General features: G+C 50.7%; 1 protein-coding gene across 1 annotated transcript; it reads left to right on the top strand.

Annotated features, from left to right (window-relative positions):
• Nucleotides 1-4,243: 4,243 nt before the first annotated feature.
• On the top strand, nucleotides 4,244-20,680 carry SCD (stearoyl-CoA desaturase). Its single transcript, XM_004700994.2, has 6 exons — nucleotides 4,244-4,624; nucleotides 5,184-5,463; nucleotides 9,518-9,648; nucleotides 10,661-10,866; nucleotides 12,297-12,529; nucleotides 17,053-20,680. Exons 1-6 carry the CDS (start codon nucleotides 4,598-4,600, stop codon nucleotides 17,250-17,252), a joined length of 1,077 nt encoding a protein of 358 aa, XP_004701051.1. The 5' UTR covers nucleotides 4,244-4,597; the 3' UTR covers nucleotides 17,253-20,680.
• Nucleotides 20,681-21,357: the final 677 nt, after the last annotated feature.

Below are 21,357 nucleotides of genomic sequence, written 5' to 3'. Positions count from 1 at the left end.
GACTGGAACTCTTTCCGAGGCTGGACCACACGATGGAAAGGCCCGTCTTTCTCCAGAGGAGCCACTGGTGGTTTCGATTTGCAGGCCACCTCGTACCACTAGGTCGCCAGGGCTCCCCACCACTCTCAGAGCCACACGCGATGTACCAGATGAACCTCAGGGAGAAGCCCCAAGCCAGCGCATTAGCCATCATTAGACTATCATGATCAACCGTAATTTGGGTTCTGATCATTTCTTCCTGACGCGTTCTCCTTAAACTAGTATCAATCCACATTCACAACACCCGCTTTACAGAATCCTGTCTTTAGAGAGAACTATGACATTCCCACTCCAGTTCTTCTTTTTCTTTTTTTTTAAATTGGCCCCTCATCCACATATCATACAATGCAATAGTTCAATCAGTTAATCCTATCAAGGAGAATTATACAATCATTAGCCCAACCAATTTTAGAGCATTCCCCGCCCCTGTAAGCACAATCTACATTTTTGTCATAACAGGCCTCTCTCTTCTTTTCCAAAGAGAGAAATGAATGATAAGACACCTTGCTCCACACGTAGTCATGACAGCAGCTAAGATATTGCCCATGTACTAATTGAAGGGGAAGTTGGCTTCCTAGGGAACCTTGTGTATTTCCAGACTGTTTCTGAATGGAGGCCAGGTCTGGAGGAAGCAAAGGTTGGATGCACCCGCTAGGGAAGGAGAAGAAGAACCAGTCCTAGTGACAGAGCCAATTTCAGCCACAGAAAAGGGCCCCTCCCAAAGGAAGTCTTAAGTCTTCTCTTTCGATGTTACTCTTGCTGTTGGTGAGGAATTAAGCAAATCAGATATTGCTGAGGACACCTGAAGCTAGAACCAGGGTCGATGTCATCCAGTAGGTCACACTTATGGTGTCACTCCATACTCCCCAGCCCCACCCTCCATGGGTCTCCTCCCATACTAGACTGTACAAATGCTTAGAAATGTTTAGTATCAATTTTACTTACAAAAGAATAGGTTATAGATGGTTCACCGCCATCAAGTCAATGACGACTCACAGTGACCCCATAGGACAGGGTGGATCTGCCCCTGGGAGTTTTCAAGACTGTCACTGTTAACGGGAGTAGAAAGCTCTGTGTTTCTCTCGTGAAGCAGCTTGTGGTTTCAAACTGTTGACCTTCTGGATGGCAGCCCAACTCATAACCACTACACCACCGATCATAAGTTGATTAAATGTAACAGGTAGTAGATGATATGAATGCTAACAACAGACTTGTTCTGTAGAATCTTTCTACATTGAATTCCCATATTGTTAGTAAGTGAGTGGAAGGCATTTGGCGCTGTCCGGTAAACCTTGGACTGCGAACTGCAAGGTCAGTGGTGCAATGCCAACAGCCGCTCCTCAGGACAGAGATGAGGCTGTCTGCTCCGGTAAAGATGTACAGCCTCAGAAACCCAGTATAGGATCCTATGAGTTGGAATCGGCTGGAAGATAGTGGGTTTGGGGGTTGCATTTCCTTTCACTACTACTTAATTCTCAAAACAGTTATTCAGACAGATTCACAAATACTAATTACCCCAATACTGTAGGAAAAAAGACCAGAAATTTTGACAAAATCAGCAGCTATTAAAACACAAGCCACTGGGGGACGGAGGAAAAAAATGAGGTGCTGATGCCAGAGGCTCAAGTAGAAAGAAAATGTGTTGGGAAAAAAAGATGGCAACATATGTAAAGATGTGTTTGACAAAATGGATATATGTATGGATTGTGATAAGAGCTGTAAGAGCCCCTGATAAAATAAAATTAAAGAGGAAAAGCGAAAACACCAGCCACTGGGGGAGGGAGGGGAAAAAAGAGGAGCTGATTCCAAGGGCTCCAGTAGAAAGAAAATGTTTTGAAAAGGATGATGGCAACACATAAAGAAATGTGCTTGACCCGATGGATGTATGGATAGTTATAAGAGCTCAAGAGCCCCCAATAAAATTATTTATTAAAACGTTTAAAGTTTTTTAAAAAATCAACAAAACAGAAAAAGTATTTTAAAAATAGCACCCCTAACAAAAGCAACCTTGAGTGCCTGTAGCCTGAGCAGACAAAACACACGATTGGAAACCTCGTTATACCTGGGTACTAGAGCTCTGATGGAAGCTCAGGCAAAGAGTAAGTTAGCATAGAGTTTTATGCTCCTTGCATGTAAGGAGTCCTGGTGGCATAGTGGTTCTGCATTAAGCTAACTGCAAGGTCAGCAGTTCAAAACCACCAGCCACTCCTGGGGAGAAAGCTGGGACTTTGTACTTTGGTAAAGAGTGATAGTCTCAGAAACTCACAGAGGCAGCCCTCCTCTGTCCTTTAGGGCTGCCGTCAGTCAGCATCACTCGATGGCGTAGGAAAACTGTTTTTGTTGTTATAACTAACAAGAGTGGTATTTTAATAAAAATAATAAATTCCCGCTGAAACACAGCACAAAAGGCTTATCGACAGTCATTTTGGTGTCACTCCCTCTGATGCCCCCCCCCCAGCCCCCAATCTGGGCCACAAACCCGAGCTCCCTAGTGATACCACTGCCTGAAGAGACGCAACATGTGCACAACTTGTATGGCATTCGCTGGGCATCTCCAAACAATGACAAGACCAGCTACCCAGAATGTTGGTGAAGATCCAGGGCTTTCAGAACTGGACATAGAGCCAGGACTGGAATGAAGAGATGTGGTGACCGGCTCAGGAGTTGGCTAACCCTGAGATGATTGGCCAACCAGAGAGCTGCCGGTTGGGCCTCTGCCCAGGCAATACCAAGTGTTTAACTCCCTGAGAAACTATCACTGGAATGGACCCAAACTCAAACCAAAGTCAGCTCATCGACTGTGGTGTGATGAAGCTGGACTGGCTGCCCCACTGCTGTCTCAGTGGGGTTTCTATACAGAAGGCAGACGAGCAAGAAAGACTTGATCATGTAACTCTGAAAATTAGCCAGTGGAAAGCATAGACACAACAGAGTACTGTCAGGTAGTACTGGAAGATGAACCCCTAGTTTGGATGCCTTCAAAATACCTAAGGGTGTCATCAATGAGTCTGAGCCTAACAATAATTTAATACCTCTTCCCTATCCTTGTACCCCACCCAAGTTCTTTTTGCCAGTTTTGGGCAAGAGGGCATATCTCTTAAGCTTCTGCCCGCTCCAAAAAAACCTAAGCCAAACACTTTGAGTCGCTTCCGACTTACACCGAAACTGTACCTCTTTATTGCAACAAATAGCCTCCTCTTTCTCCTGCGGAGCCACTGATGGGTTTGAACCGCCAACCTTGAGGTGAGCTGCCTAATGCCTAACCCACAGCGCCACCACAGCTCACTCTCTCCCATGAAGAGGTCTTAGACGTAGCTGATTCCGGGAACCCAAGAGGAAAGCGAATTTTGGGAATAATGAGGGCAACAAATGCATAGATGTGCTTTACACAATTGATCTATGCATTGTGATGAATTGTATGAGCCCCAATAAATTGATTTTTAAAACAAGAAAAAAAAAAGAGGTCTTAGACGTTAACAACCTGACAAGCTAAAGAAACTGAAAACTTCCACCCACGTTAGAGACGCGCACATCGGCTGGCATCGGTCACTGCGCCTTACGGGGTGGGGGGTGGGGGCGCGTCCCCGCTAAGATACCCAAGGGACTGGCGTGCCCCTGCAGGTGGGGGCCCCGGTGACTCCTAGACACGCGGCCAGGAGCTGATTGCTGGGGGAGGCAGAGCCATTGTTCGGCTGCGGGCACGGCCCCTCGAAGTCAGGGGGCGGGCCTTCGAGAACCCCCGGGACTCCGTTCCCTGGGGTGCAAGCCGCGGCTCCCCTGCCTGGCGGCTGGGGGCAAGGGCTGAGACGCTGCCATGGGGAGGGGTACCCGCCGCTGTGGCTTCCCCAGTTTCCAGCCCAACTTCCCCGGCGCCCACGCATCCGCGGGGTCCCCGCGCCCCGGCCGGGTCTCCTCCCTCCTGCAGAAAGCCAGCTCGCCGCTCCTGCGCGGCGGCGAGGTGCCGGGCAGAGGCCCAGCGGAGGAAGAGAGGGAAGGGAGAGAGGGGCGGGGGAGCGGGGAGCGCGCGGCAGAGGGAACAGCAGATTGCGCCGAGCCAATGGCAACGGCAGGACGAGGTGGCACCAAATTCCCTTCGGCCAATGACGCGCCAGAGTTTACAGAGGCATCATTAGCATTTCCCCAGAGGCGGCGGCAGTGGTGTCTGAGCATCCCGGTGACCCGGCCCCGGCCCCCTGCACGCCTCGCCAGGCCGCCGGCACCTCCACGCGGACCAGCCTCGGCCGGCCCTCCCTGCACACTTTGCCCCTTGTTGGCAGCGAATAAAAGGGGTTTAAGGAAATACCGGACACCGTCATCTCCCGCCAGCTCCAGCCTTTAAATCCCCAGCCGCGGGAGCTCCCGGCACCGACGCTCCAGCCGGGACAGCGATCTCGTGCGCCCGGTGTTGAGCAGGGCTCCGAGCGCAGCGCCGGCGCCGCACGCCCCCACGCCGCAGCGAGATCTGCAACCGAAGTCCATCTGGTGTCCCCCGCGGCTCCGGACTCAGGACTTCGCCGGCTCACCCCTGGGAAAGTGACCGCCGTCTCCCCGAGCCAAGATGCCTGCCCACTTGCTGCAGGAGGAGGTGAGCTTCCCGGCGGCGGCGGGCGCTGCTGTGACTTCTTGGGGGCTGCTTGGTGGGGCGAGACAGAGAGAGCGGAAAGCTCCGGGCAAGCCTGGCCACCTCTTGCGAATTGAACTTTGTTCAATTTCTTGGGAATGTGGATTGTAATCTGGGGACTTGGATTCCCCAACTTTTGTTTCGTACGTTCTAAAAATGAGCAATCCAGTCTCATTAGTTCTCTGTGAATGTCTATGAATGTCTGCGGGGGCTTCCATTGTGCGTGTAGAGGGGCCTCTCTGCCCCCGCCCTTCTATTGCCCCAGTTAAACCTAGAGATCTCACTCTACCCCCTCTTCTCCCGCCCCCACCCCCACCCCCAAGTTACATTTCCTGGTAACTTTCCTCTCCTCCTTCCCCGGGTAGACCCCGCCCTCGATTCACCTGGGCCCTCGGCGCAGGGTCCCTGGCGGGGTGCTTCACCCTTCCCCCCACCGCGATTCTCGAGTTAAGCAGCTCCTGCCCGCGTCCACGTGTCGGCTCTGAATTCTCTCCTCCTTGACTCGGCGTCCTTTCCCTTCCAGATGTCTGGTTCCTACACCACCACCACCACCATCACTGCGCCCTCCTCCAGAATCCTGCCGAACGGCGGAGGCAAGTTGGAGAAGACCCTACATTTGGAAGAAGATATCCGCCCGGAGATGAAAGACGATATCTATGATCCCAGCTACAAGGATAAGGAGGGTCCACGGCCCAAGACAGTGTATGTCTGGAGGAACATCATCCTGATGTTTATGCTGCATTTGGGGGCCGTGTATGGAGTCACCCTGCTTCCCACCTGCAAGTTCTACACCTGGCTCTGGGGTAAGCAGAAGCCCTTTGTCCTCCTTCTGACATCGGGTCAAGCTACCAGTGGGGTTTCCCAGTCATTTGGGGCTTGGGCCCTGGGAGGACGGGACCCAATGGTGTCAATTAATTCAGAGGGGGATTGGTTTGTCCTTTCACTGGAGTGTTGGGGAGGGTACCCTGAGACCACGGCCGACTGGGAATAGATCAGTGCAGAGTAGAAATATGAAGCTTTCTACTCCCCTTAAGAGTTACAGTCTCAGAAACCCCACGGGGCAGTTCTAGTCTGTCCTATAGGGTCGCCATGAGTCACAATCGGCTCAATGGCAATGAGGTTTGGGTTTGGTGCACAGCCCTAAAAGGTGCTCTTCTCTTTTGAGTCCCCCCGGTGGCCACCTGTCCCAGCTCCGTTAGCCGCAGTGGTCAAGATCCCTCCGTGACAAGGCTGAGGGCTCCATGCATCTGGTGGAAGAGCTGGGTCATGCCTCTCTCCTGGAGTTAGGAAGCACTGAGGGCCCATTACCTTCAAACCCCAGTCCTCCCTGGCCTCTACCCTCCCTCCTAGTCAGGGAGAGTCAGGTCAGACCAGAAAAGGGACCCCTGAGCACACTCCACTCCCTGAGGCCTCTGCTGGAGAAGGCGGCAATTCCTGGAACAGCCAACTCCCCCGTCCTGGGTACACACATGTACTTCACAGGTATCTTATCTGCTATCAGACACCTGAGAAGGCAGCTCCCAAGACCCAGGGCCCCCTATGCTTTGCCCTTCTTTCTAAGGAGCCTGGGTGACATGATTGGGTAAGCTTTGGATGGCGCAAAGCCGGCAAGTTCAGACCCACCGGCCACTTGCTGGGCAAAAGATGAGACGGTACAGATTTACCAAGCTGCAGAAACCCTGCATCAGGTGGCTGTGAGTCAGAAGGAGCACTGTCGATCGCGCTGGATGACCTGGTTTTTTAACTGTTCTTCCTCCTTTCTCTGGAACGGGGAGCCAGAGTGCCCTGTCCAGAAAACCCTCTGGGTTTCCAGAACTGCCTCGGGGACTTGCCAGCAGCCGCGCTCCTGGAGGGCGGTTGGACTTGATTCGTAGGCCAAGTTTTCGCTCTTTTCCCTCGTGGTGATGGGATCTTCTCAGGTGATGGGATCCAGTCACTGGAGCCCTGCTCAGGCCACAGACCCACGGACCGTGGGTGATATGCCATTCAACCTTGGAGAAAGCCCTTCTTGCAGAACCTCGGGGGTTTTTTCCAGGTACAAAATGGGCCGGTAGAACTACTTTTGTCTTAGGAAGGTAGCGTTCTTCTGGTTCCAGGTGTGTCATTGCTGAGTAAGTGTAGGTCAGGTAGAGGGAATCCGGAAGGGCTCTTAATGTGGGGAGCAGTGGGGACCTCTATTCTCTGGGATAAGGTTTCCCCAAGGGGAGACTGGACTCCTCACTCCACCCCTTGTCCCCAAGGAAAGCATCTTCACTCGTAGGTTTGTGACTTCTAAGACCTGTCCAGATGGCGGGCTCAGCCGTCCCTGTTGGTCTCAGGGCGTGCAGGGTTATTGGACTGCCCATCTTGGACCTCACCTTGGGCTACTAGAGCAGGGAGCACAACCCATCCCAAAGCCATGGCTCGTCCCCACTGCCTTTTGAGTATCCTACCGCTGCTGCGTGTGAACGGTGCTCTGGTTAGCGATGTGGCACACAGAGGCTGGCCGGGCATTTCAATGGGTCTTCATCGCCTGGGGGTTGAAGCAAGTTCCAGTCTTGGAACTGAGCTTCGGCCAACACGCTTCCTCCTCTCCCGGGGCCTTTTAGTAGGTGATTTAGCGGGTGGAATGATCATTTTGTGAGGATTTCAAGGTCCCTCTGTCTTGAGGAACAAGAGGAAGGAGTGAAGGGTCCTGTTTTCTCTTCGCATCTACAGAAGAGAAGAGTTTGGCTTCCTTTACCTTGTCTTGTTTTATCTGAGTGTTATGTAAAAGCTGTGAGATTTTCCATAACCATCAATAAGAAAGAATCCATCTCCAATTGATTGAAGCCCTTCTATTTGCTAGACAAGGAGGCCTGGTTGGACTGTCAGGTAGGCATTGGACTATTAACTACAAGGTTGGTGGTTCAAACCCACCAGCCACTCCATGAAAGAAACATGAAGCTATCTGCTCCCACAAAGATTTATAGCCTTAGAACGCCTATTGAGGGCCATTATGAGTTAGAATGAATTTGACCGCAGTGAGTGTAGTTAGTTGGTTATTTTGAAAGTGCCCTGGTAGCGCAAAGGTTGAACCTTGGGGCTGCTCTACAGGAGAAGATACTGACGGCAGAGTTCCTATAAAGATTTACCCCTTTGGACTCTATGGGGCCACCGTAAGCTCCAACCAGTCTTATAGGGTCACCCTAAGTCAGAACTGATGATAAAAATGGGTTTGGTTTTGGGGTATTTATTGGCGTTAATAGGAAAAAAAGCACTTGATCGCCAGGGTAAGCTATCACTTCCTGATCTAAGGACAAGAATCACCTGGGGCCTTCACTCTAACTCCAAGGGAATATGGATCCAACTCACACTGGGAGAGACTCTGGCCTTGTGACTCTCCTTCCTTAGCGGAACAGGATGGGTTGGAGGAAGGTAGAGTCGGGGAGAGAAGAGGGCTGCTGGAGAAGCTGCTGTTTGTGGCTTGAAAAAAACACAGGACAATTTGTTACAATGTGTGGTGTCTCCAACTGCAACTCAGTTCTGTGGTCACTGAGAGCCCATTGTTTCTAGCTGTTTCCCTAGCATGAAACACTGTCAATAGTCACTACTATTAATCTCGCCTGCCTCAGGCCCAGCCTTGGCAAGTTACTGAGCAGAGGAGGATAGGTGCGCCAGCAGCCCGCTTCCCAGCTAGAACGCCCACCTGGTACCCTGCGTCTCCAGGAAGGGGAAGCTGGATGAAGATGGTGTGCCCCACTGAGAGCTTCGAACACCCTACACCACTCTCTAGAATTAACCTGGCCCCAAAGGCTTAAGGGCTGACACAGATATTGCAAAGGAGAGAGTGTGCATATCTTGGGAGGGGATGGTATAATTGGAATATGAATTGCTTGTTGACAGAAAACCTAATTTCAAGACAGCTCCATTTTTTAATAGCCATGTCACTGTAAATGAAGCATTTAAACTTTTTAAGCACCTATTTCTTCAACTACAGAGTGAGAGTATTAATCCCATTTGTCCCATTTAAGCTACTCAATGCATTTAAGAATATGAACATTCTTGGTTAAGCTATGACTTAGGTACAGGGCTGATTGCCGCCCCCCCCTCTGTACCAGTTGACATATAGACAGCCTGGGCCCCTGGAGTGACCCCTACTCTGAGCTCTGGAGCACCTACCAAGCACCCGCAATTGAGAAATTAGTAATGGTTGGCCTCAAATAGTTAGGTGCTCTGATGGCCTAGTGGGTTATGCGTTGGGCTGCTAACCACCAGGTCAGCAGTTCAAAGCCACCAGCCACTCCTTTAAAGAAAGATGAGACTCTTCTCCTGTGACGCGTTAGCATCTTGGGTGGGGGGTGGTTTTCAGTTTCTAAAACCCACAGGAGCCGTCTGCACCATCCTCCAGGGTGACGACGAGTCGACCCCACAGCAGTGGAGTGTTGGTGTTTTCTTGGCCCAGCAGAGCCTCCAGTGTCCCTCTGATTGTTCAGTACCCAAACCATACTAGCTGTTGACATTCTAATGTCACTCTTCCTCATGGCTTCTAAACACCGCAGGAGGCGTAGCTTATGGTTGTCAAAACCTTGGAGGTTAGTGGAAGGTAAAAGGGGGTGGGACGGACACTTAGAATGACCAGTGGCTGTGTGCTGAGAGCCCCATTCTCTCCCTTGCTTTCTGAAGTTCCTGGGACTCCATCCCGGTCTGAGAGGTGGGTAGGGGGAGGAGGAGTGATGGTGGACTTTAATTGGTAACGCTCTAAGGCCTAAGAGACCAGGACATCCCTAGAGGCAAAGCCTCCACCCAAAGCCTAAAGAAAGGTACGTTCTACAGAAATAGCCTGTCATGGGCTATCCCAGATGGCACAACAGCACCCCTTCCATCTTCTCCTGGCAGTGTTATTCTACTACGTGGTCAGCGCCTTGGGCATAACCGCAGGAGCCCATCGCCTGTGGAGTCATCGGACTTACAAAGCCCGGCTGCCCCTGAAGGTCTTCCTGATCATTGCCAACACCATGGCTTTCCAGGTCAGAAGCATGTTTGGCTTGTTTCTTTCTGTTCTCTCTGTTGATGACCTTCCCAGGGTTGGGGGTCTTCTGCCCAGCGATGTGTTGAGTGCAACCCTAGGAGGCAGATGCTATCAGCATCGTCCTCATTTTACAGATAAGGAAGCGGAGTCACCCAGAGGTCGCGTGGCCTGTTTGGGGCATCTAGGTTGGCTGAGTCAAATGTTGAAGTGTATTGAGGCAGAAAGTTCCAGAACAGAGAGAGAATGAAGGGCGATGGGGGAAGGGGATTCTCTTAAGACAGCTAGAGTGGTAGCCCTGGACCAGGGACAGCATGCGGTGTGGGCCTTAGCTTGGAGCAAGAGATCAAAAGAAGGAAATCCAATCAGTCCCACCGCTGCACGATAGTATTTCTGCAGCACCTGAAAGGTTCCTGCAGGAGCCCTGGTAGCGTAGCGGACCACAGCGGGGCTGCTAACAGCCAGAGCGAGAGGAGGCTTTCCACTCAGGAATCCTGACACTCTCCAGGGGCGTTGCTCCTCTGTCCTGTAGGAATCCAACTCAATGGCAGTGAGTTCCTTGTTTTCTAAAGGTTCCCGATAGTGTCCTGTCCCTTTGGGGCAAAGGACAGGTTTTCTGGAGTGGGAGATAATGGCACATTCTTTAAGAGCTGGAACGGGTCTCTGAGAAACCCCAGGGGTCATTTGGAAATGTGTCAGGGTCTTGAGTTCCATGCTTGGCCTTAGTGTCCTGGGTCACAGGAGCAGTCTCTTCGTCGAGGACATCAGAACAGAACCCCTCATCTCTACACCCGAGAATCTACCCACCGAATAGCCTCCAAGAAACAGCCAGCCCGGTTCACGTGCTTCCCCCCTTTCCATACCAAGTTGATGGGGGGGGGGGGGTGCAGGAAATAATATCCCGGTTCCCTCCTTTGGAGTCCAGACTCCTGGCCAGTTGATGAGGTTGGGCTGTGAGCCATGGGGATTCTCCCAAGAGGCCTACAATTCTCTTTTCTGCCCCTCCCTTCCAGAATGATGTGTTTGAATGGGCCCGAGACCACCGTGTGCACCACAAGTTTTCTGAAACAGATGCCGATCCTCACAATTCCCGGCGTGGCTTTTTCTTCTCCCACGTGGGTTGGCTGCTTGTGCGCAAGCACCCAGCTGTCAGAGAAAAGGGCGCGCTGCTGGATTTATCTGACCTAAAAGCTGAGAAGCTGGTGATGTTCCAGAGGAGGTGAGTGAAGTGGTGATAGAGCTTTGGCAATAATGGCCTGGAGTACTTGGTCGGGGGTGGGGGTGGGGGTGTTGTATCTGTGTGTGAAGGGGCTCTCTCTCCTGGGACTTAAAAACCTATGCTGAGGCATATGCTTTATAAAACATATTTATAAGACATATGCTGGGTTTGCAGGTACAAAAAACATCATTGAAAACTCCCAACTTCTATAGGTTATAGAAACCAAGTAGCCGAAGAACTACATAGGCAGTAGAATACATTCTGTCCCAGGAGGGGCACAACGTGTGGGGAGGGAGGGGTGGGAGATCACACAGGGGAGAGCATTAGCAAAGGGTTTATAAGGGAGGGAGCCCTGGGCTAAGTTTGGTAGATGGGGAGGATTTTGATCGTTGGGGGCTGTACAGGGTCAGGCAGTTCATGTACAGAAATGAATGAGCTAAAGCATCAAGTATGTTCCAGTGACCAAGAGTCCTTCTGCTTGAAGTGCAGGGGGTGGTACTGAAATAAGACTGGAGTCGAGGCTGATGCCATTCCTGTAGAGTTTCCGAACAAACCAGAGTTCATTCCATAGGCAATTGGAAACCATGGTGCGGTATGTCTGTTTAAACAGGAGGGAGACCTAGTCAAAGATGCGCCTTAGAAAGATCACTGTGGGACGGATGGATGAAGCTGTGGAGCCCACGAAAGGCAGGAAGGAGCCTGTTAGGAGGTTAAACATTCATAGGTTCTGAGGAGCCACACTAGGGACAAAGTGGTAGGAAGGAAAAGAGGCTGGGCACTTGGGACCTGAAAGTGTAAGACTTGACTGTTGGACAGAGGGAGGACCTCCACGCCCTTAAGAGTGCCACTGGCCTGGTCCACCTGTGACAGAAGAATGGGCTGTGGCCTCCAGATGGGACAGAGACCTGCAGGCAGTCAGGGGAAACGTAGCGTGCTTCTCTGAGGGACAAGGGCAAAGGATGAGAGGGCACCAGCAGGAAATACAAGGCAGGACGCTGAGGAAGAGCACCGATGAGCAAGAGGAAGGAGCCCGAAGGCAGAATGGAGAACTGGCTTGGGAAAGAACCCCGTTTGTTAGTTTTTAATTTGGACCTCACCTATTTGACCAATGCATCATTATGCTGTGGTGGGAAGGGAAGGGGCGGAAAAAACACACAAAAACAAGCCATGGATTTAGAGCCAGAAGAGGAGCATTCCAATCCTTGCTCCACCGGTTCCTAGAGAGTCGCTTAAGCCCTCCTTGGGACTTCGTTTACAAAACGATACAATAACCTGACAGTCTCCAAAGGTTCCCCACCCTTTCCCTTCTGCTGGGTTTGCCATGCTGTACCCGTGTGGGAGGAAGAAGGTGGCCCAACCCCACGGTGTTGGAAATCCACGCAGCTCTGTAGGTCTTCTCTCCAAGGACTTTGTGTTCTCTCTCCACGCAGATACTACAAGCCCAGCATCCTCTTCATGTGCTTCATCTTCCCTACCTTCGTGCCGTGGTACTTCTGGGGTGAAACCTACCTACACAGTTTGTTCGTTGCCACTTTGATGCGCTACACCTTGGTGCTCAATGCCACCTGGCTGGTGAACAGTGCCGCTCACCTCTACGGCTATCGCCCTTATGACAAGAACATCGGGCCCCGAGAGAATCTCCTGGTTTCCCTGGGAGCTGTGGGTAAGTCAGCAAGTGGTCCGGAGCAAGGCCCGATCTAGTGGTCTGGTGATTGAGAGTATCAGGTTCAGAGTAGAGGAACCAGATGAGCCTGTTTGTTATGACTTCGGTGTCTCCGTTTTACTACTGTAAAGCTGCCCTGTAGCATCAGCTCCCAACTCCTACCCAGGCACGGTGGAAGGAAATGCTGTGTTTACCTGCGCACTCCCCCATGCAGATGGGACTTTTGTGGGCCCATTTCTGAAGCCAGTGTATCAGGAAAGTCTTCAGTCCAAAGGAAGGGAGGCGAAGAACAATGTCTTTGGTTCCAGGTTCCAAAGACCAACTCCTCCTGCGGAGTGCGCCTGCGTCTCTTTTGGAGTTTCCCACTCTCCACTCATGCCTGTGACAGGGACCGCACAAATGGAGCCAGAGGGGCATCCGGCTGGCCAGTAGGCCTTGTGCTTTTGATTTCAACGTGTGAAGACATGTAGAATAAATAATTAGGTTAGGCCAATAAATCTTTTTCTATCTCCTCAATCTATCTGGGCAAGTCAGAACCTCGGTGTTCACAGATGCCAGCATAAAGGGCATCCGGGGAACCAATGTTGGTAGCATTTACTGACCACTGCCTATGGATCGTCTCTCCTGCTTTCTCTCTACTTTGATGCTCATGCCAATCCCAGTTGCCGAGTCTAAGGGAACAGGGCTCTACCATCTTTCTCTCTCTCTCTTTTTTCCTGTTACTCTCACCAGCTTCATTTAAGTGTATTGACTAAGGCTTCATTCATTATCCTTAAGCAAGCCAACGGGCTCTTCTTCCTGATCAGTGAACAGCGCTACTGGTCATCCGGCATTCCCAGCGCAGCCACTCTGCTCCACCCATAGATGCACACCATGGCCTGCCTTTCTCTCTCCCTCTCTCTCTCTCCCTCATACACGCACACACACACACACACACACACTTTCTCTCTCTCTTTATTAAAGTCTTCAAAAAAATCTTCCTTTATTCTCAACCCTGACCAAAAAGGCATTTTTACCTTGCTCTTACCTCGGACAGGGGCCCTTGTGGCTTAGTGGTCACCTGTTGGGCTGCTAACCACAAGGTGAACAGATTGAAACCACTCGCTGCTCTGAGGGAGAAAGAAGAGGCTTTCTAGTGTCATAGACCCTTTAGAACAGGGGTCGTTCTACCCTGTTATAGACTTACTGTGAGTCGGCATGGACTCCATGGTTGTGAGTGAGATGACCTGGAGGTGAAGATTGGCCCAGTGTTGCCAGCGAGTCCCCGGTGAACTTTTCAAACTCTTCTCTCTCTGACCACCGGTTGTTGGGAGAGCTTGCCAATATCTTCCTTGGTGTCAGTTATCATTCAAGTCTCCATACCTGCTGTCCTGGTAACTGCTCTCTTCCCTTATCACCCCACCCTTTGTTCCCCTCCAGCTCTGGTTCCTGACATGCTAATCTTTTTCCCTTCTTGAGTTACTTTCCCCACAGTCACATGCTCTCCTGTCTGCCAGAGCGGACCTCCTCCCTCGAGCCTTTCTTGGGCTGTTGCTGCCCCAGTTGCAAAGCCTCATTCTTCTAGCATCTTCTGCACCCCACCCCCTTTTCTTTGTCTCGCTTATCTGCGTGTGCCTCTGTTAAACCTGTTAAGCCCTCCCGTCGTACAGAGCCTAGCTGCAAAACCACTTAGGCGCATTACTAATACTCTCTCCGTAGCCTGATGGTGGAGTGGTGACAAGTTGCGCTGCAATCCTCTAGGTCTCCAGTTTGAAACCGCCAGCCCCTCCATAGGAAACAGATGGGGCTTTCTACTCCGGTAGAGTTACAGTCTAGGGAACCTTAGAGGCAATTGGACCCTGTCTCCAGGGCCCCTCTGAGTCGGCATCGACTTGATGACAGCGAGCACTTTGGCCTGTCTCCCGCTCTGTTCACACTGGAGAGCCAAATGCCACCCAAAGCCAAGTCCACCGCCATTGAGTTGATTCTGACTCATGTGGGCCCTGTAAGACAGTGGAACTACCTCATAGGGTTTCCCAGGCTCTAAGAAGTCCTTACCAAACAGACTGCTACATCTTTTTCCCACAGAGCAGCTGGTAGGTTCGAACCACTGACCTTACGGTTAGCAGCCATGTGCTTTAACCGTTGCACCCTAGGAATGCTTCTGTCAGATGTCATAAAAGGAATATATGAGGGGGTACACACACACACCCGCAAAAAAAAACCTGGAAAAACTCCGCTGGGCAGAGCTTTCGTAGTATGCATTTTTCCTGCTAGGCGGGCATCGGGCAACTCACTCTAGTGCACCCAGTGGTGTCACCAGGGAAGGTTCTCTGGTCACGGTGAATTTTTTGGTAATGGCAGTTTCACGTGTGATGCCTGATTTAAGAGAACAGCGTGTGCCTGTGAAATTGTGCTTCCTGCTCGGAGAACATGCCCCAGAGACTGTTGTGATGTTGAATACAGCTTACAAGGACAGCGATATGGGAAAAACCTCAAGTGTACGAGTGGTTTTCTCATTTCAAAAAGGTGAAATGTCTGTTGACGAAACTTCCGTCAACTTCCTGAACAGACAGAACTAGTAGTGCATTCCATCAGGTCAGACTGTTAATCAAGCTTTCTATTTAGTGGTTCTGAAAAGATAGTGTAACAGTATGAGACAAAAAAGACCTGATTTGTGGCAAGTGGGGCACTGGTTTTGCCACTGCGACAATACACCTGCTCACGCAGCCATCTCAGTGGCCAGTTTGGGGCAAAAAACAGCCTATCTGTCTTGCCCCTCGTACCTTACCCACCTGACCTCGCTCCCTGCGACTTCTTTTTGTTTGCGCAAATGAAGAGGGACATGAAAGGACAGCAATTTGATAGAAGAAGTGAAGAGAAAAATGAGGGAGATGCTGTCAGCCATCCAAACAGATGAGTTTGAAAAGTGTTTCCAAGGATAGAGACGCAGAATTGGCAAATAAGTGTAATGGAGAGTACTTTGAAGGTGATAAGGTTGTTGTCGTTTGTTTGTTTTTAATTAAATGCATATCTTTGACCAGAAAATTCTGGGGTGTTTTTTTTTTTAGTACCCCCTTGTACACCTTGTGATGTCCTGGGGGGGCCGGGGGGTGGTCATTACTTGGCAGGCATTTCCTTGGCATGTTTGTTAATTAATATTACTACTCCACCTGAGGTACTTTCATCTTCAAAGGGCCCAACAAGCACTTCTATTGGCTATTCTTTTTTGCCAGTCTGTGATCAAGGAGGTCAGTATTATTGAATTTGGTTCAGAAAGAAGAGTCTTGCTGAGGGGGGAACTCTGTAAAAACCCTACCACAGAAATGAGCTTGAATCCAGGGCTTCTTTGATTTCCTGCACCCAGGGAGGGGGAGCTGCTCTTCCCAGCAGCTTGTATAATCCCAGAGGGCAGGGGGAAGAGTCGCATCTGACCTTCTGCATTATCTGCGTTGTGTACTCATCAGAGTCAATGTTCAAAAGATTTGAAACCACGCCGTGGGACAAGTTCAGGGGTCTTCTGACTTGGTGCTGTTGTCCCCTGTTAGGCAGTGCCCCTGGCCTTCAGAGGTGACACAAGAACAGGGGAGAGAGGTGTGCTCCTTTGCTTATCTTTGTGAGAAACAGGAAATGGCTTTTCCTGCAACACTCTCCCCTCTCCACCAGAACACATGCCTTCAGGGCTAGACCAGTCCTTAGTGAAGCACTGGAACCTTCCAATCTAAAAACCCATTCACAGCACGGGCAGCTTCCCTCTAGACCAGTGGTTCTCCACCTTCCTCATGCCACAACCCTGAATACAGGTCCTCATGTGGTGGTGGCCCCCAACCATAACATTATCTTCATTGCAACTTCATAACGTCGTTTTGCTACTGTTATGAATCATCATGTAAATATCTGATAGGCAGGATCTCTTTTCATTGTTACAAATTGAACATAATGAAAGCATAGTGATTCATCACAAAAACAGTACATCACTATATATTATGAAATACTTATTTCTAATAATATATAATAAATTATATATATAATTAAATATATATTAATTAAATAATATATAATTAAATAAAAAATAATATAATAAAAAGACAAAATAAATGAAATTTTGTCTTGAAGCATGCTGCAGCGTGGGTAACAGTCTTCATGCCGGGTACTCGTATGTGGGCGGACCCGCCTGGAGACAGATAGAGGAGCGGTGTCTCGGTTCCTAAGACCATCGGAAATACGTGTTTTCCAATGGTCTTAGGCCGACCCCTGTGAAAGGGTCGTACCACCCCCAAAGGGGTCACAACCTACAGGTTGAGAACCGCTGCTCTAGGCACTTGAGAGAAGCTCCCAGTCCCTGTCCTGCCAAGGCTCTCGGATAGCCCAGGTCTCCCAAGCACTCTCGCTCTGGATGCGAACAAATAGATCTAATTGGGTTTAGGGTTGACGGGGTTGGAGTCACTCCTTCATTCGACAGCAGGAAGCTCCGACTAGGTTGGAGGTACTGTGCCAGGGGTCCGGGTGCCAGCATCACTGACTTCTCTGTGGTTTTGTTCCAGGTGAGGGTTTCCACAACTACCACCACTCCTTTCCCTATGACTACTCCACCAGTGAGTACCGCTGGCACGTCAACTTCACCACCTTCTTCATCGACTGCATGGCTGCCCTGGGGCTGGCTTATGACCGGAAGAAAGTGTCCAAGGCCACCGTCCTGGCCAAGATTAAGAGAACTGGAGATGGAAGCTACAAGAGTGGCTGAGTTTGGGGGTCCCCTTGTGTTCCTTTTGCAAAAGCCGGCGGGGCAGAGGTTTAATGTTCTGTTTATTAACTACTGAATCATGCTAACAGGATGCTAAAGATGACACGTTAACCCATTCCAGTACAGTATTCTTTTTAAAAATGCGAAGTATTGAAAGCCAACAACTCTGCCTTGAAGATGCTTAAGCTGATCCGCTTCTCCTCTCCTCTCTCTTTGGTTTGTTCTAATACCTTCCTTCCTCGTCTCCCTCTTTGCCTTCCAGGCAAGCAGCTGGTCAATCTTTGAAATGTCCGGTTTCCAAAGCTTTGACCACCTTTCTATAGTGTAACACTAGTGGCCTTTGCCCCAGAGAACTCTCTTTCCTTGAGCTCTCAGGGTGGCTGGCTCAAGCTAGGGGGGGCGGGAAAATAAAATTTTTGACATAAGGCTTTTTCTACGCCGGCAGGTCGGGGGAGAAAAGTCGCATGTATAGTCTGGCCAATGACTAAGGATGGAGATGTGGTGGGAAGCCAGGCAAGGCGAAGCTCCTGCCATGCTCAGCCCTACAGCCACCTGCCTGCCACACAACCTGCGTCCTTTCTCTCCCGACCCTTGGGTAGGACAGACCATGGAGCTTGGCAATGCTAGAACACAGATTTTTCACACGTTTCAAAGGTTCCGTATGGTTTAGGCTGCAGATCAAGAAGCAGCATTTAGCTGGTGGTTAGATTTAGTCTCTGCTGGGAAAGGATTCCCCACCCCCATCCCACCCCCTTTAGCCTCCCAGGTTTCTCGTTTCAGCTAATGGAGTTGGATGTTTCCAAAATTGGCGAGTCCACCTACCTGGACTCATCAGAGGTCCTTCATCGTCAGAATGTTGGTCAGCACCCTCAGAGTTCTCAGATGGCTACAGCCTTGGCAGCCAGCCAGAGCGGGGCAGAGGCCGGGATGTAGGAGGTGGAGTTAGGTCAGATATACACGGTCACTTTGCTGGGAGCACTCGAAGGTTCTCTAAAAGAGGGAGGCTTGTCTACTCTCCCATCACTGCTGGACAGGAGCTGGAGGGTGTGCGGGCAGTTCCTTCCGAAGAGAGAACTTTGCAAAGGAAGACCTCGGAAAACACATGGAGAAGGCTGTGAGTCTGGGATAGTGTGTCCTGATTAGAAAGGTGGACTTCTCCCAGTGTGGGTACAACCCCCCCCCCCCCAAGCCCCTTCCTCTCTGTTAACATCTAGCCTAGAGGACAGAACAGCCTAGGGGCGGGGTGGGCCAGGCCAGAGTGAGGGGAGAGGCGGGAACCTCCTGGTTCTTGATTTCCGGCTTCTGTCTTTCTGGTCCGGTTCCCTCCCCGCTGGTCCTGCAGCCCCCTTTGTGTGAGTCCACAGGCAGTGGTGGCTGGCTGTCCCCACAGCTGCCTCTTCTGCAGGCGGCAATGCTCAGGGTCTCCCGCGAGGCACAGTGAGTAATGAGCGCACTGCTACTTTCATTTGGCCTTCCGTGCCTCTGCCTCCCACCTCTGTTCCTCTGCCCTACTGACAGCTCACACGACAGGGCTGGCAACCCAACTAGAAACATCCCTGGCTTAGGGAGGCGCTCTCTCCGGAGGCCAAGCCACGCCAAATGCTCGGGTGTGCCAGTTGAGGCAATCACGGTGTTTGCTTTCCGTCTCCTGTGTCTGGGTCAGAACCAGAGAGCATGCTGGGCAGCCCTCCTGCTCGGCAAACCGGCCAGGTCTGGGTCCTTACTCCCAGCTGACAGGGCAGTGCTTATAGACGGAGGAGGGAGCTAGTCCTTGCTGTGATAAGCTCCCTTCTTCCCTGGGACCTGGTGTATGGCGGTGCTTTTGCTGAGGCTTGGGATTGGAGACATCGTGAAACTAGCCTAACAGAAACTCTTTTGAGCAAAACTGCACCCCTTATATCACAGCCTTGGGTGGGTAAGAGCATAGAAGTTGAGACAAGTCACCCATGCTTTGCCACCCTGGGACACTCCTGTCCCTGCGCCTCAGGGGGAAAGGTTTTGGACTCCATTGAGGGTGCGGTGCCAGGACACCAAATGCTCGGCCAGCTGTTGAGCGCCAGTGGTTCCTGGGTGGCTGAGTAAATCAGAGGTGACAGGAAGGAGCCTGCACTATCGGCATCCTTTTTGGAGCTGTTCATCGGAACAGGATAGCATTGAATGGAGATCCCTGTCCTTGGACCTGCGTAGACCAAGCCCTTGGAAAACCGTTGGGCAGTTTTCATTCCGCAGGTCATCAGATGTCCGCTTTAGAACGGAAGAACGATAATCAACGTTCGCGGCCAAATTGTGTTCCCTGGATCTGATCCATCCCTCGAGCCCTGTGCGTGTTTGGGGGGTGGGGTATCATCTGGGGAAGGGCTACTTTTCAAGATTCTAAAAGCTCAATTCGAGTGACCCATTCGTGACCAAGAGTCTGCATTTCTCACTGTCCTTCCTTTCTGGGTTGTGCTGACAACTTATTTGGGTGCCTTACATCTTTTCTAATCAGTGTTGCATAAGAGCCTACCCCTCAGTTGCATCTGAGAGCCCACGGCAGTGGCTGGAGGACAAAGGAGCCTGCCTAGATGGGGAAAAAAAATTTTTTCAGGACAGCTATTAGCAGGATTTCCTTCTGCGCTTCATTGTGGAAACTTAGAGCTGTTGTATTGAGTGTCCACATTTGAGGGAGGGTGGAATTGATTTGAATGTATTTTGATTTCTAATTTTTTAGATTAAAAGATGGCTATAGCATTGAAAATTGATTCTTCCCCACCCCACCACCTCCGCCACCCCTCCTTTCCCTTGGTTTGCTAGTATCCCGAGTGTCTTCTCTGTAAGTGTAACTCTGAATGGGTCCACGTGAGAGGTTGAAGACAGCAACGTGGCAATGTAACGCTGGTGGTTCAGGCCCAGACCTCTCCTACCACTGTGCCACTGACTTGCTGTATGACCTAGGCAAGTCACTTAACTACAATGTGCCTCAGTTTTCCTTCTGTTAAAATGGGGATAATAATACTGACCTACCTCAAAGGGCAGTTTTGAGGAGTGACTAATGCTTTTTATAAAGCATTTTGGGATCTTTTAGCAGAGGAATTCTCTTAAGTCCTGAGTAGTTTTCTAGCCGCTATCTCCACCGTGAACTTGGTGTGTCCGTGTCCAGAACAGTGTCGTTGATCTCTTTGGTTCTCGCCAAGAGATTGAATGGAGTCCATTGGCTAAGTGGTGGATGACTAGCAGACAGAGCTTGAGAGTGGCATAAACTCGTCGCCATGGAAACCGGCAGGATACCCTTTCCTTGACTGGATGGGGTTTTCCCCCTTTTTATGTGGGATAGTAGTTATTTGTGACCTGAGGAGAATTTTGGAATAATTTCTATTAATATCAACTCTGAAGCTAGTTGTACTGATCTGAGATTGTGTTTGTTCATAATAAAAGTTGAGTGAATCTGGCTGCACTGTGTTGGGGAGATTTTTTTGAGGTGGGGGCGGGATGCGGGCATGTGGGTGATGGGGAGGCAGGGTTGTGATTCAAAGCCCTCGGCCTCTGCACGCTCAAGTACACAATTCATGACCTGTACCTTTAAGAGTAAAAAAAAGGTCCACGCGATGTCAGCTGACTCATACCCCAGTAACCTGCCCTTCCCAGGCTAAGGGTAACTCTAGGTTAAATTCTGGGCCTCAGCTGCAGGAAGCCTGGAGACGCCAACTTCTAAGTCAAACACATTCACACCAGCTGGCACCACCGCCCTGGGGAAATGCCCGGGCTGACGTGAGCTCATGGACCCAAGATAGCAACATCAAGCGCTGGAGAAGTGCTCTCTGGGAAAGCAATTCTTAATCTGGGACCGGGCAATCCAGTTCATTCAGTGAAACGTTGCCTCAAGGGAATAAAATGGTGCCTTGAGAATGCTGGTCCTCCACCATCGGAAAGAGGGAAATATAAAATCCAAGGAAAGGTTTCCTAGAGTAGAGGCTTTGTGGCCCCTCAGGAAAGTGGAAAAGCCTTGTTTGCTTTTGCTGCTACATCTGAGTCCTCACATAGAAAAGGGGCGGACCTCTGCAGCGGGGGTACCTGCACATCCCAGGAGGGGCCCCTCGGACCAAAAGCTGGACTTCTGAGGCCACCC

Source organism: Echinops telfairi, unplaced genomic scaffold (genome assembly GCF_000313985.2).
Source record: "Echinops telfairi isolate 266 unplaced genomic scaffold, ASM31398v2 ScPeMD7_70;HRSCAF=299, whole genome shotgun sequence".
NCBI lineage: Eukaryota > Metazoa > Chordata > Mammalia > Afrosoricida > Tenrecidae > Echinops > Echinops telfairi.
This window is presented reverse-complemented; position numbering and strand designations above follow the sequence as displayed.